This window comes from Histoplasma capsulatum (assembly GCF_000150115.1).
Source record: "Histoplasma capsulatum G186AR genomic scaffold supercont2.6, whole genome shotgun sequence".
NCBI classification, from domain to species: Eukaryota; Fungi; Ascomycota; class Eurotiomycetes; order Onygenales; family Ajellomycetaceae; genus Histoplasma; species Histoplasma capsulatum.
In genome coordinates this window covers 121,894-138,475 of record NW_025544806.1, presented here as the reverse complement: position 1 = coordinate 138,475, position 16,582 = coordinate 121,894, and the positions used below count along the sequence as shown (strand labels likewise).

The window sequence follows — 16,582 nt, the reverse complement described above, 5'->3', positions numbered from 1 at the left end:
AAAACCCCGTTGTCTTGGCGGTACCGCAAGCCGCCTGCGCTAGGCCTAATCCGCTGTCAGACCCAACACCCCGAGCACTCCTACTCACGATTTCGTGACCTGACTGACAGTAAGGTTCGGATTTGGTACCCGTCGTATTCTACGTATGTAGGATGTACTGCGTAGGAGAAATGTGAATGTCTAGCAAAATCGCAAAGGATACTGGTAAGCTCGTGTTGTAAACAATACTGACTTTCATGCTCGAACCGTGGTTTACCTGCCAGTTGAACCACACCCCCGACATTGGCATTTAAAGTTTCAAGGAGTAGAGTTTATTCTTTATTTATATATTTAATAATTACCAGTTATCTGAACAAGGCCATGATCTTTATTTTAGTTATACATGTCGTTCAAGTAGATGGCATCGACAAGAATGAGATGGCGAATTGGTTTTACAATGTACAGTACCAAATATGCATGCCAATGTCTCTGAGCCTGTTTCCAAGTCCATATCCAAACACATGGGTGTCTTCATATACTGCGTAGTTATGTGCCTTGTCAATTTTATCACAGTATCAGCATTCCCGTAACACCCATAAATGACTCTGATAATCATGCGCACTCCATCGAGCTCCCGGGTTCAGTTAACCCCCAGTTCCTCTCCAATCCCTGGCGATTATATAAACGAGGACGGCACCATTGAGGCCAATGAAGTCGACAGCGCCAGCCCGAGCCCGAAAGGAATTTACTCCCTGCCACAGCCTACCCCTAAACTCCGGCTACATCTGGAGGACCTTACCCAGCCGGCGTCCAAAGCTTTCATAAATCTTATCCCAGATCCAAATGCTGCAATAAACACAGCGCTAGGCAACATTGTAACCTACTTATACACATCTCCGTCGGAACCTAATCAAGCTGGAAAAATCAATAGCGGCAGAGACGGCAGCCATGCGCACCGTATATCTCCACATTTCGACCCCTCGTTGCCGGCGACGCGCTCCGTCACCTTCTTGGTCCGCGACATGCCTGGCGTAGCCTACACAACCGGTACGGACCTCGACAAGGAGATTCACGTTTCCCTCTCCTACATCGCTACCGTTAGTAGCACATCCGCAGATCCAGCTCGCGAGCTCCGGGGAGTGATCACTCATGAACTAGTGCATTGCTACCAGCACACTCGCCCTCACTCTAACGCGGCGGCACTGCACAAGAATGGAGAGATGGAGCAGAACAAGGCTGAACCGGAATCAGCTATCCCGAACCCCCCTTCGGGCTTGATTGAAGGCGTTGCAGATTTTGTCCGTTTGAAAGCTGGACTTGCGCCGCCTCATTGGAAGCGGCCGAGGAGCAAGGCTGAGCGCGGGAGCAGCTGGGATAAGGGATACCAGGTTACAGCATTTTTCTTGGAGTGGATTGAGGATATTAAGGTTGGAGTAGGGGCGGTGGGCATGTTGAATGATCGCCTTTTGAGGATTGGGTATGTTGGTGAATCGGGTGGGAACGGTAGTGCTGGGGGAGATGGGAACGGTGGGGCCGTTGAGAAAGCAGATCGAAAGGGAGCGGGAGTAGTGACCGATGAAAAGTTGGTTAAACGTGGATTCTGGTATGGGCTATTTGGTGCTGAGGTATTAGATCTCTGGGATGAATATGGGGCATATTTGGATTCGTCCAAGACGAATTGAATATTTGAAATACTCTTACGGCCATGTTTCAGGAAGGAAGTCTGCGAGATAGCAAGCGATGTTTTCGGGGTTTCCATATATTGTTTTATTTTTTGCAATAATTTGGAATTAATATGTTTATTTTTATTTCTACATGCACGTAGTTGAACATGTAGATGTACCAAGTCAATTTCAATGAGAAAGGTGTATTCCTTCCAAATGATATAATTCACCTGGGAAAAGATCTCATCTGAATAGGAGGAGCATATGCCAAGCCTCATCCAAAAGGCGATGGGTGACAGGGTGTCTGTAGAAGCAGCAGAAGAATCGTGGAATCTAACCATTCCATCTCCAGCTTTCGCACAAGCCGACGCCGTTTCTATTGCAGATGACAGTTTTGAATATAAAAGAGAGTGGAGGAGCTGTGGTTTCTTTTTGACAGCAGTGGTAATGAAAAGGTTGGAAAGACAGTAATGGAACGTTTCAACAACAGATAGACAAAACCTCATTTCCCAATATTGTACATGTGCATTAAATACAAGAGGAAAGGAAAGAGATAGAGTAGATACGATAGAACAACACTTATAGAAAGGGGAATGCAGCCCAACATGAATATGAGGCAGGACAATCAAGATGTCATAGGGATCGATCAAAAGGCTAATAGGAGAAGAAGAAACGTGAGCAAAAATGCCGAATGCGTTATGTGATCCCGCCTTGATGTTTCCTTACCAAAAGCAGCAAACAGATAGAAAAAAAAAAAAATTGACCGTATAATTTTGGTATATTTTGCTATGTATTTGAAGGGGCCCCGACTTTTCGCTCATACTATAACTTCGCCGGGATCGACATATACGGGTTTCCATGGCTCAGCACCTTCTTCTTCCATCGAGCTCGGAACCCTAACCCCAAGCGGGCTGTATAGATACCAGCCCTTAAGCGCAGCAGCCGCAGCCCTAAAGCGCGCTTCGCTTAAGCTTCCACCGGCCCCTTCGCCCAGCTTGTCTGGCCCGGAGAAAATACCTACGTTAAACACAGGACGATTGCTATGGCGACCAGTTTCGCTCAGAATTTTTGCGACGGGGTCTTCAAAGCCTTCACGACGGCAGAGTTTGCTGAGATCTCGCGTCGGTTGCCGGAAGCTAAACAACGAGGCCATGTCGAGATGGCGGCTCATGAAGTGTTCTTTAAAAAACTGCTTCGCTGCTGGTCGACCAGCGTGTAGATATACAGCGCCCACGACGGCACGTATGAAATTTGCACAAGCTCGGTTGGGAGTGACGCCCTCATGGTGGACGGGATAGGGAAGTGTTGATTCACCAAAGGCGCCACCATATATTATCCTTGCACTTGTACTGCGTTTTGCCATATTTTCATCACGTCTAAGGAATGTGCCATTTGACTTGGTTTCGAATCCAGTGTCTGGAGGTAGCCGTTTAAATTGTAGGAGACCTGGGTCTACTTCAGGTCCGGGCTCAGCAGCATATTCCAGACCCCATTCCCTAGTCATCGCAGCCAGCGGCTTCGCTCCAATATAGGAATACATCGCTGCCCAAAGGACCTTAACTGGAAGCCGCGGATAGGTGCTTATCAGATGTTCAGCAGTGTAGTATGTTAAGAGATCACTACCTAGAATTGAAAGGGATTTATTGTTGAACTGCGGAGAAGGATCGGCAGACTCGTCAACCAGGGTTCGAGCCAGCGTCTGAAGTGGTAATCGTTGCGGAAGGGAGAGTCGAGAATGTATGGCAGAGAGTTTAGGGGAATTCAATGCAGCTTCAACGGGAGGTGAGGGAGGGGTTGGCGTTCGGTTTACGTGAAAACCTGAGGAGTGCTCATCATCGCAAAGTTCATTTTCCTCCGCGAGCACACTTGAGGACGCAGAAGATTGCTGTCGAATAGCTGTGAAATAAAACTGATGCGGAGCTGGAGACGCATATCTCGTGGTAGGTCGAATTCGCGATGGAAGAACCGAACTGCTCCATCGGAGGAGCTGCAGTCTCTTCATTTAGGCTCCTACTCGATGGCAAACCTCAAATCCCCGGTAGTGCTCTAAACTCGCAATTGAATAGATTGTAGACACACTGGGGAGGCTTGTTCGTTTTTCTTCATATCTAGGAGGCTTCAAAAAATTCGAGCAGGAACATTTTGGGTTTAGGTCATGTGACAGGCTACTCTTCACGCTAGATTTCTTTTGTCGCTAGTGTCTTTATACCTTGGGTTATCTCTGGGAACTTCAAGATTTCTTCAGTTGTCAGTTGCGCGCTCACACGTCGGTTAAAGTCATATCCGAACCTCTTGCTCAAAATGGGAGGTGGCCCCAGAGTTCGGTAAGTAATTGGCCATGGTTTTGTTGAATATTCTTTGCTTTTCCCCCCAATTGAACAGCGTTGCTAACTCTTCGAACCTTAGCTATCCGAAGCACGTCTGGTCACCAGCTGGTGGCTGGTACTCTCAACCCGCAAACTGGAAAACCAATACCGCGATAGTCGCTGCTGTTATATTCGGTACTGCTGCCATGGCCTTTAGCGTCTCCGCAGACAGAGAATTCCGTACGAAATTTCCTGAACAGGGCAGATTCTTCCCTAGTCGATGGTGGGTTTCCCCGCGCGCAGCCGGCAGATTTATAATAAGCCACTACATGTGCAATTACTTATCATGAAATTTACAGGTGGAGCAAACAAATTTGTGAACATGAAAAGAAGTTGGCAGAGGCAAGCAAATCATGAGTTTTACAATGGCGAGGAGGTTCATTTGGGTTGGAGATCTGTGGATTATATGTACAATCTTCCTCTTGGCGTTGATTCAATGGGATTAGATACACATACTATTACCAATCGATCAAGCAATCGATATTTTATTTTCTATTTTTCCAAGGCCTTGGTGTGATGAAGTTGATTCGTATACAGCCGGAGCCGTGCTCTAAAACTTTCGCCATTCCATGACTCCTCCTCTCCGTCGGAATAGGATATATTCGGCATCCCTACTTGTTCGATTACAAAACTAGCCGCCACAGTTGCACAAACCAATGCTGCCGGAATCCGCCCGTGCTCTCCCCATGCGTTGATAACGGACGCCCATTCTTCGGATTCCATAAGTGTAGCCACAACAGCTTCAGGAGCATTTCGGTCAATGCTAACGAGCGCCTGAGATAGGGCTCCAAGAAAAGCATTTCCGGCGCCTGTTGGATCCACCACTTTCAGACCACGATACGATGGAATATGCAAAGAAAGGTCTCCGCAGAACGCATAGCAGCCATCCTTCCCTGCTCTGACCACAAGTATTCCACTTCCGTCTTGTCCAATTCCGGATTTCACAATGGCGTCCGCTATGGCTCGGTCACTGCTATTTCCGTAATTCCATGATTCATTCCCAAACATGGCAGCGAATTCAAGGTCATTCGGGCTGACTACGTCTACATATTTCAGAGCCTTATAGAACATTGGAAGCTCCTTTGGGTGGCAGGAATCCGGCACCGGCTCCCACACAAAAATTGGACGCTGCTCGGCAATAGATGGTTCAACCTGCTTGCTTTGCAAAATCTCTTCCCGTCTCTGAAGTATCCCCTCGACAATCTGACAGCAGCGCTCGGAGGAGCAGACAATGTGGAATGATCTGGAGAATACCTGAGATTGTGAAAGAGAGTTATGGTCCAGGCGAAGTTTTGGTGTAAGATACCGGAAGTCTGTTTACATGTCCCGCATAGAGGAGTCAGTAAGCGGCAATTGCCAAGTGAAGTCCGCAGTAAAAGTATCTGTTTACTCACTCCTTTTCTCATTCGGGCCATATCCATTCCAAGCCCGTGTAGTTAGTCTTTCTGAAGACTCCCTCAGTACACAGGAGGTATCCCATGATGAAATTATGTGTCGTATTTCAGGAGGGAAATCAGAGCCAGCATCGACTATCCAGCTAACTGACCGGGAATGTTCCTTTCCCACTACCATTCGCGCACCAACAGCCGCATAGGCACCAGCACCTCCGATGATGTTTTTTAGTAGTGGCCGAGGGGCTGGAAACTCAATCTCATCTGTATTTACGGTGCGTAAGGAGTTGTTATATACATGCATAACCACTCTAATTTGCGAGGAAAAATTACTGACCGATAATGAACATTCCCAGTGTGCAGAAGCTAATATTGCTTCGAAGAGGTAGGTTGCTAGCACTTTTTGAAGACATCATATCAGACATAGGTAAATTAGTCACAGACGAGGTACTAATCTATCTAGTCAATTGCACACTACCGATACGATCTCATTGGAAAGGAGATGTCAGTGATGTGGGCCTTGTGTGAGGGGAGGGTTCTTAGCAGACATGTCGTTGTCCTTGGGCGGTAATACGGTTACTTACGCATCGAAGACGCAAGCTCCCGCGTTAGCGCAGGAACATGCATTATCGACTTCTCCTGGCCATCATCTCAACCTCATCGACAACCTCGCCGTGCAGGCAGTAACTCAACACTCCCATCGCTAGGCAACTTTATTTCTCATTTTCTATATATCATCATCTGGAGGCTTCGCCATCGTCCTTACTCCCAATTGTTTCTTTGGATAGCCCCCCTCCTTATTTGACACCTCATCCCAAGCTTCCAGCTTGACCGTCAGGTAACTCTCAAAAAACGCAAACCATGACTTCCCACCACATGAATAGTTTCACAACCCTCATCAAGCGGTAAGTTTGTAAACCATTGTTTAACTAGGGGTCATGGGTTCCTTTCTTTGTCAATGATCGGAACAACTGACAGTTTGCGATCGTAGGCTCGAGGCTGCTACCTCGCGTCTCGAGGACATGGCAGCTTCTCTTGAGGCCTCGAATCCGGATAGTCCTGCCGCTGATGGGATTGCAGCAAGTGCTGTTTCGGCGTCCCCAAAAGCCACATCAAGTCCAGTGCCTCCGGCCCCTTCCGTCGTGGAACCGCCACCTCGTCAGATCGAGGATTTCGATGCCCTGATCAACAAGGAGGTGACCAACTTCGTCGAACTTAGTAAAAGGCTTGGGGAACCAGCTGTGGAACAGGTATAATTTGGTGCAATGTGCGTGTTTGCCTGAACCATGGCTCTAACCTCGAAATGCAGTCTAAAGCGATTCTTCGGGCTTTCGAGGCGGAAAGGACCTACCTCTACATCGCCTTGAAGGCCAAGAAACCGGACCAGCAATCACCAGACCTTTTGGGCGACCTGCGCAAAGCCTCAGATGAAATTAATAACATCCGGGAAGCGAACAGGCCATCTCCTCTATTCAACCACTTGAGCGCCGTGGCTGAAGGGGTGGTTTCTTTGGGGTGGTTCTTTGAACCCAGGCCCGCAGAGTTTGTTCGGGAATCTATTGCTGGTGCCCAATTCTACGGAGACAGAGTGCTGAGGGAATATAAGGGAAAGTAAGTGGACATACACCCTTGCAGATAATCTTAAGGCGAAAGAATAGTATCTAACATTTTAAAGGGACGATCTTCATGTCGCATTTATTCAATCATATTATCAAATTTTTAAATCTCTTGTCACCTATATTAAGGAACATTATCCGAATGGCTTGACATGGAACAACCGGGATGGAGTCGACGTAACGGAGGCTTTGAAACAGGTTCAGTCCGGTTCGCCGACGGGCTCTACATTACCACCGCCTCCTCCCCCTCCCCCCCCTCCTACTGCTGGCGCAGGTGGCCCCCCTCCCCCGCCTCCACCCCCAGCTGGTGGAGCAGCTCCGCCGAAGGCAGTATCGACTGGTGATATGTCATCTGTTTTCGAGCAATTGAACAAAGGGTCTGCGATCACCTCAGGCCTCCGAAAAGTCGACAAGTCGGAAATGACACATAAGAATCCTAGCCTTCGGGCTGGTTCGCTTGTCCCTGACCGCAGCGATTCAAGGACCGGTGCGACATCCCCCACTGCCCGTGGAAAATCACCAGTTCCAAGCAAGAAACCAAAACCCGAAAGCATGCGTTCTAAAAAACCTTCACGCAAGCAGCTTGATGGTAATAAATGGTACATTGAACATTACGATAGCATTACCGACATCATCGAGGTACCCGCTCAACTCTCGCACTCGATCTTAATATCCCATTGCAATAAAGCGATTGTCAAGATTAACGGTAAAGCCAACGCTATATCTATTGACAATTGTACGGGCCTCTCCGTCATCGTTGACTCTCTTGTGAGCAGCGTTGATGTCATTAAATCCCCTACATTTGCCCTGCAGATTGATGGCGTTGTCCCGACTATCTTGCTTGATCAGGTCGATGGAGCAAGTCTGTACCTGAGCCAGGCGAGCTTGAATACTGAGATTTTCAGCAGTAAATGCTCCAACGTGAATATCGTCGTGCCGCCTAAGGAAGGAACGGATGACGACTCTAAGGAGTTGCCCATTCCTGGGCAGATCCGAACCGTTGTCAGGAATGGGGCTGCCATCAGCGAAATTGTCGAGCATGCGGGATAAAGTTGAAGAAATTTGTTATAAAATTTCCCAAATGGCTTTCTTCAGCATCCTTTGTACATATATGTACCCAGCAAGCATAATTTACTATTGAGACGCAATAAACCTTGTGTTGTGAGATTATATTTTTAAGTGTTGTCGCCAGGATTCTCCGCTACCGAGCTTGCCACCACCTTTACATAGAACCACCAATGCGAACTTCTCTCCTTCGATCTATCTGGAATTAGCACGGTGAAGGATCGTTCATGGCCTCAAATATAGATTTGTGTTAAAAGTGCTTTATATATATCATCAGGCTGAACGTGATACCGATGTATATATCCACATGCTTACCACCACGTTATATAATTCCACTTTGTCAAGGGGTGGAAGTGGACCTTTAGTTATATCCCCAGGGCTTGGATTTGAAGTTAGCTGAAAGTTGATTGAGAATAAATAGTTTCACTAGCGTTATTGCAGATGTATGAGGCTCTGTTATCTTTTCCCACTAACTATAGAAAGGTTGAGTTGTGGCAGGGCCAATATTGTAGGCGAAGAAGTGAAGAAGTAGCTTGCTCAAGAATGGATGATGCACTTTATTCTGCATGTATGTACAGAATGTCCAAGTGAGTAAAAAGTCTGACATCTCAAGCTAGGCCAAAACAAACAGAGCAAGAAGAAAGAGAAAAGAAAAGTGCTAGGAGTATATGGACGCGTAAATACACACTTCCATTTATCATTCAGCCGATTTGCTGATAATTATCCAATTCAACGCCGTTGCCGTCCGCTCCCCGCCTTGTCTATAAACCATGTGGAAGGTGAACAAAAAATAGTCAAAATGGTACTGAGAAAGAGTGGAATTATCGCCAGATCCATAAAAAAAAAAAAAAAGAAAAAAAAAGAAAAAAAAACATTTAAGATAATTTGAAGCTAGTGAAATCGAAATGAGGATGGCGCAGGCTTGCCATTGGAATTGACAAACGGTATTGATTGCCATACGGTGACGACACGAATAGATCTGTTCCATCATGTATATGTAGCGGCACTTACTTTTCGTCCGACACGTCTGGATTTAACATAACATCTAGCTTTCTCAGTTTTCGCGCCAGTAGGCTCTCTCCTGTTTCGTTTCCGATCGAGCTCATCCCGGAAGGGCTTCCATATCCAACATCACCCTTTTGCCGTTTGCTGTACATATTACTTGCGTCTGCACTCGAACTTGGCAGGTCGAGTGAAGGTAACGAGTTAATTGAAGATAGCGGAAGAGTGGGGAGGTCACTTGGGTTAGAAGCAGTTTGACTCGAAAAATTACCAAACAGCGAGTGAGGGCCATGTGGATCATGCTCCTCCATCCCACGTTTCTCGCAATCCGAGGCATCTAGGCGAGCATTTCCAGACGCATGAACGGGGAGACCGAAATTGAGCGTCTTTAAATGGGGTAGTGGAGGCGACTGAGCATAAAAGTTAGGCTCGCGCTTATTGAGGCCAATCCCCATTGGAGTTATGGGCTGTAAACCAGGCCCATAACCAGCATTTCTGTGCCTACTGGCAATTTCCTTGGAGGGTTTATAAGGGCTATATTGAGGATCAGGGTACTGAATTTCATTTATCAGCTTCTCTTTACCGTCCGGGACTCTATTCGCAAAAACGACACGGATTCCCGAGTAGAGGTAAAAGCGACCGCGGGATGGACAGCAAATATTCAGATGAATCAAATATCTTAGTATCGGCTTGCCGGCTGGATCTTCGTTCATACCCAAGGAAGCTTCTGTTGGGTCGGTTCCAATATTTGTCCTGGCTGACAGGGGCATGTCAATAATCGGTCCAGCTGAATAACTTCGCTGTCGGATAAAGGTTTTAGTTCCTGGTTCCATTCCTTCTAATTCGTAAGGAACGAGGAATAGTTTCACTGCAGTTTTGTTGGGATTTTTAATGATGATTTGTAGTTGGCCTAGTTGTGGTATTCTGTAACATCCTCCAGGGGGTGATTTTGGAGATGATGACCGTCGCGATCGCTTCTCCCTCCTACGCCATTCCTGTTGTGTTGTAACATTTGTATTCACATCTGACATAGTAGTGCCCACTTCTATATGTTTATCAACATGTTTTAGTGGGCTGGCATAGCGCCGCCGACTTTTTTGGTTTGTTTTGTCTTCCCTTGGAAACGTATTTTCAATATCGATGAAACCAACGTATGGACTGGGACTATCATCTGATATTGATCGCCCGCTGCCGGACGCTGGGTAGCTATAAAAAACGGCCGGAAACGGCACAGTAACATGAGGAGGGCATTTTAAATTGGGTTTACAATTACCTCTCCCAAGTACACCGATTTGAGCGGTGAAATCCAGAGGTTTAGACGGGGATGTCGACATTCTCCCTCGTAAAATGGATTCTTCATATGATCCGACCATAGATGCGTGATGAAGTGGGGAGGAGATATCGGTGGAAAAGGATGGCCTTCTCGAGCGTGCTATGAAAGGTGTTTGTGGGGATGATGCGGGTTGGAGAGTGTAAGCTGACGTTAACGACCTTCGGGGCTGGTGAGCTTGGTAGGGAAAAGTTGCCTCTCTTCTCCAAGACCGGGAAGAGTTCGGAACCATGGCTCCTCTTAGGGATCCAGGAGGAGAAGATTGGAAGGACATAAAGGATTCTGGCGGTAAGGTACGACGACGATTAGTGTTTTCAGAGCTGGAAGATAGATCGAGAGGATCAATCTTGGATGAGAAGTCGAGGTCGGTATTATTGGCCTGGTGGACTAGTGGACTTGTCGGGGCCTTAAGAATAAAACTTGAAGAAAAAGAGTTCAATGAAGAAAATGAATTCAAGGACGGAGCCCTTGCCCGACTTCTGGCCAAAACTGAGTCGACATCCTGCCTTGTAGGCCGTGGTGGACTTGTAGGTGTATACCATGGTGTGGTTGGAGAAGAATTAAAACGAACACGACTGGGATCCGGCCCAAAAGGTTCTTGATCGCCTGGTTGGTGGTCTTGGGGTGATCCCTCGCGAAAGTCACCCGAATGCAAGGCTGATCGTGGCCTCTCGATTTCAGACGCACAACTCGTCAATATTTCACTGTTGCAACCACGCTCTGGTGATTTCTTTATTTCTGCAGCAGGGAGGAGAGGATGGGATTTCTCTGTGTTCAGCTGGCCTTCAAGCCTTGAGTGTGGAGGGTCTCCATGGGTTGCGAAATACTCTTCCAGCTATAGGGACCGGAAAATTAGCTTCTTTATTGTTATAATGTAAGAATAGCTCGAACACAGGTATATTCCCAATAACATAAATGCATGCCATGCAACAGGATCACTCGAGTAAAACCCATGGCGTTCAGCAGTCTTGGGGCATGCCCTAACCCAAATTCGAATATCGAAGAGTAGGTTCTTTGTCGTATATTAGAGTTGATAGAGTTGAATATTGACTTACAGAACGATTAGGAACCCAAGTAGGACTTTCACCCTTCTTGATGCTTCGTATCAACACTTCACGATCACTCGTTTGCAATCGCTGAGGGCCACTGCGTGCGTCCATATTGGACGCCCACGAGGAAGTATCAGCAATAACTTCCTCTCTCTCAGCGTTTTGTTTCAGTGGTTTGGGCTGTGTTATGTCGTCATTGTTTTCAGTGCAGCTCACAGGCCACGGGTGATGATGGATGAGCTCTTGTTGCTCCTGGTCTTTGAAGATTGGCATATGTTATTATTTATAAAATAAAGTCACCAGCATGCAAGACAAGTTGTCATTCTCAGGGGAAGACGTGGCTCTCCCCCGCAGCCAGTGAGGACGAGAAGGCAGAGAGGTGAAGTGTGCCACGGGGCGTAGTGGCAGACACTTAGGTTGTGGATGTCACGGGTTTAACTGGGTTAGTTGTAGATATGTGATAGATCCAAAGAAGCGAGGTTACGAGGAGGACACAGGAGGGAGGGGAAGCAAGACCGGCTTTGGAATAAGAGTGACGTGAGGTTGTTGCTGGCAGCATCTAGAGCCGTGGCGGTGGGATGGAATCATCACCTCTACCGGCTGACCTACGTATGAGGGCTACTGCCGGAGAAGCCACGGATGCCGAGTCGAGTCACGTGGGGACGGCAGCCCGCATCAAAAAATAATTCGAAAATGTGAAAAAGAAAACATATTTTTGCATTTGGGAACGGGCTGGCTCTCTCTTTTCCTCTCAGCCGCGCCACGATATCTACGGGCATTTTCTGTGATATTATGGTGGCCTGTGGATATTGAGAGATTACTGTTGCGCCCACCGACTGCATCAGCGATGCCATTATCGAAAATCTACGAAAATATCAACATGACTCCTAAAAGACCTCGTGAGGATGGTGCCGGCGGCGATGTTAATGTGGCTAAAAAGAAGAAAGGGTTTTCAGTTGGTCCAGCTAACCTTCCTGACGGGACCTATCGACGAAAAAGTAAGTGATAGTTTCTATATGATTATCCTACGCTTTTCGATATTACCGGTACTCACGAGTCACGACTAATCGCCTTCTCCTTCTTTTGCTATGTGTAGTACAAAAAATTAAAAGCGACCTAATCCATAAAGCCAAGGTCAAGAAATCCTACGCCAAAATTAAAGCAAATGAGCTGGCGAAGGGATCTTCAAAATTCAGTTATACCAAAGAATCAACACTGGAAAATGATGATGATGCGACACAGACAGAACCAGCGAGTTTAGAATTGCATCCTGATAGACAAGCTATGCTTGATGCTCCCGGTGTAGAACAACGGCTTACATCAAGTACGGATTGTCCGCCAACGGGCGGGCTGAATCGCCGCAAACGTCGACCAAAGCTGTCTCCGTTTATGAAAGAGGTAGAAATAGCAAAGAGGAGAAAAGAAGAAATTGAAAGGAAACAAAGGATAAGAGAAGCTAAGCAACGAGATCGTGAGGCTATGGCTAGGGCGAGGAGGCCAGATCAGTTTGGGAGACGAAGACTGGGACGAGAAAGCACCGTTTTACTGGATAGGGTTAAGAGAATGGTTGAAGAATCCTAGAAAAGAAAACATTCTGCTACCAGGATAGCATTCGAATGAGACGTTCAATTTTCCACGGCGATGTTGTTTCTCCGAAATCCAATCGTTTCTCTATCGAAATTTTTCTCTATCGATTGCGCATTCTCAACTATAGTCTCTAACCGGTGAAATGCCGCGATCGCATACATGTACCCTCCGGATGATCGCTGGACGATGATGCTGATAGGAGAGATATTAGCAAGCCTGCTCCGCTGGTCCAAGGTGTCCAATTGATGCCCTCAAAGCCACATTAGGGTTGGAAAATCACGTGCAATACATTGAAGATGCAACGATTTCCAAGTTTTATCGTCTAGTTCACGAGGGATATAGGATTTGGGATGAACACTTTCAGTTTATGATATATGTATATATATTCCCAGCTTGTGGAGGATATTTTAAAAAGCATTCCTCAGGCTCCTCGACTGGTGACAACATGTATGAAGGTTTGAGAAGCCCGCAGAATAAAACATTTTAAGCATCACTCGACGGTTTTCTACAATGGCTTCTAACGTTAGGGATATCGTTGACTTATATCTCACATACAATGAATGAACTAATAAAACCCATTCATATCCAACCGCAAAAGGAGGTGTTCAAAGACACTCTCTGTCTCAACACCCGCACGACCATCACTCCCCCAAGCTGTAAGAGCCCGGTATTTCCCTTTCGACTTCATCTCTTTGGCCCCATCCAACGCCCTTAAAAATCTCACAAAGCCTGAAACCTGTTTCCTAAACACCGAGAAAAGCTGACGAACTACCCGATCGTAAGATTGCATCCCTTCTTGCTCCATCCACGTGCCAGTGGCTGCTGCTTTCGATAAAGAAGAGAATGTGAGAATCGTGCTGAAGATATCGTCCAAAAGGTTTCTGGCCTGTGTGTGTTTCTTGCTCACAAATAAAGCAAAGAGGATCTGGTCAAGGATTTCTTCATGATATTCTCGGAGGCGGTGTAAGCTTTTGGCGTGGTCAAGGGTACCATCGATATCCCCCTTATCAATGCACTTCTCAGTCTTGATAAGTGTTCTCTCGAACTTGCTCCATGTTTCTCCAACAGCAATGTGGAAGGAATAGTCGCTCACGCTTTGAACGAAATGATGTGCTTCGATCCGGAATTTTTGTGTGATTGTTCGGCTCATATCGGTAGCATTTGAGCGATCTGTAGAGTTTCGGATTAGGCCGCATGAAACTGAAAGCATTCGCATCTGCCGTAGAAGGCGTTTGAAAATAGAGTCATATCTGCGTAGACTCCTGGGGGTTATTATGGCTTCGAGCACTGAAGGGGGATGGTATTGGAGACGGAGGAAATCTAAAGCCTCAATGGAATTGGGATTTTTGCATTTTAAAAGTTCTTCACCCGTCAGCTCACGGATTGCAAAGCTGAGGCCACCAGGCAAGTCCCTGTTCCTGGTTTGGTTTCCGGTGTTGTGGCCAGGGTAATTTTTGTCGCCGTGGTAACTCTCAGAAAGCAAGCCCATAAGCACCAGACGGAGCTCAGAGCTAGCTGGTGGCCAGGTATCTCGATTGCCCAGACGAAGTCCAGTAGAACTTCCCCCGCGGGCAACCCCAGCTTTCCGTTCTCCACTGTGCATTTCAGGGTCAAATAAGATGTGAGATAAGCGTGACGAAAAGACCCCGTCGCCTAATAACTGAAAACGCCATTGTAATTGCAGGTGGTCCTTGATTTTATGTCCTTTGAAGAGAAGGTGGAGGCAGGAGAAATTGATTAATCTAGTTTGCGCTGAAATAGCTGGGGCGAATGAAAGATAAACAGACGCATCCAAAGGTGGTCCGAAAAGAAATTCGTTTCCAGGGACTTTGTCGGTGTTGAAACAGTTGCTCTCAGCGAGGAGAATGTGTAGTTTATGGGAAGAGACTGAAGATTGACTCGCTAACTCGGTAGTATCATTCTTGTCGTCGATATCTAAAAGTGAAAAGACGCCGTCAATTGGATAATGGCCAACATGAACTGTATTTCCGATATTCTTGTCCTCGGGTGATAGCGTGGGACATTTCTGGAGTCGTTTTTCATCGTAGCTAAGTATTTCAGCTCGAAGTCGCGACTCATAGTCGTTGGCTTTTTGTTGGATTTTATCAATATCTTTCCAGGTAAACGCACACTCCAAGGTTAGATTCACTGACCGACTCGCGCCGCTCTTTACGGAAAGTGGATGATTAGGATGGAATTCTTCGAGTAGCCTCAGGCTCTTGCCACCTTCGAATATCATTTCTGCATAGTCTGTGGGAACAAAGATGGGCATAGCTTCTGGACGGAAGCTGTAGTCAACCAGTTTAGCTTCAATACTTCTGGAATTTCTACCATCAACTTCCTCAGTTTTTATGAAGCTTTTCTCATTCCGATTGAGCTCCGGCATGGTTTGTGGCTCGGGCTGGAGCCCAATCCAAGACTCAACCAGTAAAAGCCACGATTCAGCCACCAATGCCATTAATTCATGAAGAACTCCAGAGAGCCACGCATATTCATGGGAGTAATGATCGCATTTCGTAAAGACGGACGATATAACAGCACCGTCCGTTATCGCATTTTCCGCGCCTTTTATGATGTCAACGAGTGCATTGAGGAGACATGCAGGCCGTCTGAATAACATTTGACTCGCCAACAACGGTAAACCCATCTTAAAACACTTGTATACATGCTCCTCAAAACTATGTAGCAGGATTGACACTGCGCTGGCAAGGCTGGACAACGGGGTCGGGAGATCGGTTCGAGAAGGCGTTTCGAGAAGGAATCTTCTTATCTTGCGTACTTGCGTTCCACATTGTAAAAATTCTTCAACCAGGCCATTCACTGCCGTTAGGCTGATTCCAGATATGCGGGCATCTTTGATATACTTTTCGAAGACTCGATTTTGTTCGTTGAAGCGGAAAAATATCGAATTCCACCCGAGGCCCAGCCGAAATAGACTCGCAATGAAAATATTTGTTCGCGCTACTCGACCCGAATCCTCAAGTCCGGATTTTGTTGCCTGATAACCCAATGCAGCATCAAATCCACGTGGGCCAGCTTCACTCAGGTAAAGAGGGACATTCTGGCGAACGGGATGGTCTGGAAATGTATCCCACGATCCCAATGATCCTTTTTCAGTAATTGGCTTTAAAATGTCATCGAGCGCCCATATATCTGCTCTCTCATCCGTTTCTTCCTCCGCCCCGTCAGAATCTATACTGGTTTTTCTCGCACTGTGGGATGGAAGGGAATCTGTGTCAGTCGAATCAAGCGGGTCTGTGCCGAAAATATTTAATTCATATATGTTGGAACCATTTTTTGTAAATTGGTCAAAGGCACCTTGAAAGACACCCTGGGCAAGTTCTAGAGCCACATATTAGCTGTTGCGCAACACACGGAAAACTGATTTGTTACCTGGGAAGCCATCATCCCAAGGGAGGGAGTCTAGCGGTTGCAGTGCTGGAGGATGGAAATAAGAAGGCTCCCATAGCTTGTTGACGTCAAGCACAAACGGGTCATCCACATCTTCTCCTAGGTCCATGTTACATATGAGG

The 16,582-nt window shown here is 46.7% G+C and overlaps 8 protein-coding genes across 8 annotated transcripts; 4 read left to right on the top strand and 4 right to left on the bottom strand.

Annotated features, from left to right (window-relative positions):
* Positions 1-593: 593 nt before the first annotated feature.
* On the top strand, positions 594-1,661 carry HCBG_04743 (PBSP domain-containing protein; the record flags this gene model as incomplete). The annotated part of the gene is made up of 1 exon (XM_045431792.1): positions 594-1,661. One exon carries the CDS (start codon positions 594-596, stop codon positions 1,659-1,661), a length of 1,068 nt encoding a protein of 355 aa, XP_045287004.1.
* Positions 1,662-2,404: 743 nt separating this feature from the next.
* HCBG_04742 (60S ribosomal protein L3) lies at positions 2,405-3,704 on the bottom strand (the record flags this gene model as incomplete). The annotated part of the gene is made up of 1 exon (XM_045431791.1): positions 2,405-3,704. One exon carries the CDS (start codon positions 3,643-3,645, stop codon positions 2,461-2,463), a length of 1,185 nt encoding a protein of 394 aa, XP_045287003.1.
* A 193-nt stretch (positions 3,705-3,897) lies between these two features.
* HCBG_04741 (uncharacterized protein) lies at positions 3,898-4,502 on the top strand (the record flags this gene model as incomplete). The annotated part of the gene is made up of 3 exons (XM_045431790.1): positions 3,898-3,967; positions 4,050-4,232; positions 4,309-4,502. The coding sequence occupies 3 exons, from the start codon at positions 3,945-3,947 to the stop codon at positions 4,364-4,366; spliced, it is 264 nt and encodes an 87-aa protein (XP_045287002.1).
* HCBG_04740 (MAK32 protein) lies at positions 4,502-5,825 on the bottom strand (the record flags this gene model as incomplete). Its single annotated transcript, XM_045431789.1, has 3 exons — positions 4,502-5,322; positions 5,404-5,664; positions 5,738-5,825. The coding sequence occupies 3 exons, from the start codon at positions 5,823-5,825 to the stop codon at positions 4,502-4,504; spliced, it is 1,170 nt and encodes a 389-aa protein (XP_045287001.1).
* Positions 5,826-6,261: 436 nt separating this feature from the next.
* Positions 6,262-8,066, top strand: HCBG_04739 (adenylyl cyclase-associated protein; the record flags this gene model as incomplete). Its single annotated transcript, XM_045431788.1, has 4 exons — positions 6,262-6,305; positions 6,392-6,650; positions 6,710-7,011; positions 7,076-8,066. The coding sequence occupies 4 exons, from the start codon at positions 6,262-6,264 to the stop codon at positions 8,064-8,066; spliced, it is 1,596 nt and encodes a 531-aa protein (XP_045287000.1).
* Positions 8,067-9,088: 1,022 nt separating this feature from the next.
* Positions 9,089-11,735, bottom strand: HCBG_04738 (uncharacterized protein; the record flags this gene model as incomplete). The annotated part of the gene is made up of 2 exons (XM_045431787.1): positions 9,089-11,248; positions 11,469-11,735. 2 exons carry the CDS (start codon positions 11,733-11,735, stop codon positions 9,089-9,091), a joined length of 2,427 nt encoding a protein of 808 aa, XP_045286999.1.
* A 574-nt stretch (positions 11,736-12,309) lies between these two features.
* HCBG_04737 (uncharacterized protein) lies at positions 12,310-13,043 on the top strand (the record flags this gene model as incomplete). Its single annotated transcript, XM_045431786.1, has 2 exons — positions 12,310-12,460; positions 12,559-13,043. The coding sequence occupies 2 exons, from the start codon at positions 12,310-12,312 to the stop codon at positions 13,041-13,043; spliced, it is 636 nt and encodes a 211-aa protein (XP_045286998.1).
* A 384-nt stretch (positions 13,044-13,427) lies between these two features.
* HCBG_04736 (uncharacterized protein) lies at positions 13,428-16,569 on the bottom strand (the record flags this gene model as incomplete). The annotated part of the gene is made up of 2 exons (XM_045431785.1): positions 13,428-16,391; positions 16,443-16,569. The coding sequence occupies 2 exons, from the start codon at positions 16,567-16,569 to the stop codon at positions 13,615-13,617; spliced, it is 2,904 nt and encodes a 967-aa protein (XP_045286997.1).
* Between the last annotated feature and the right edge of the window lie 13 nt (positions 16,570-16,582).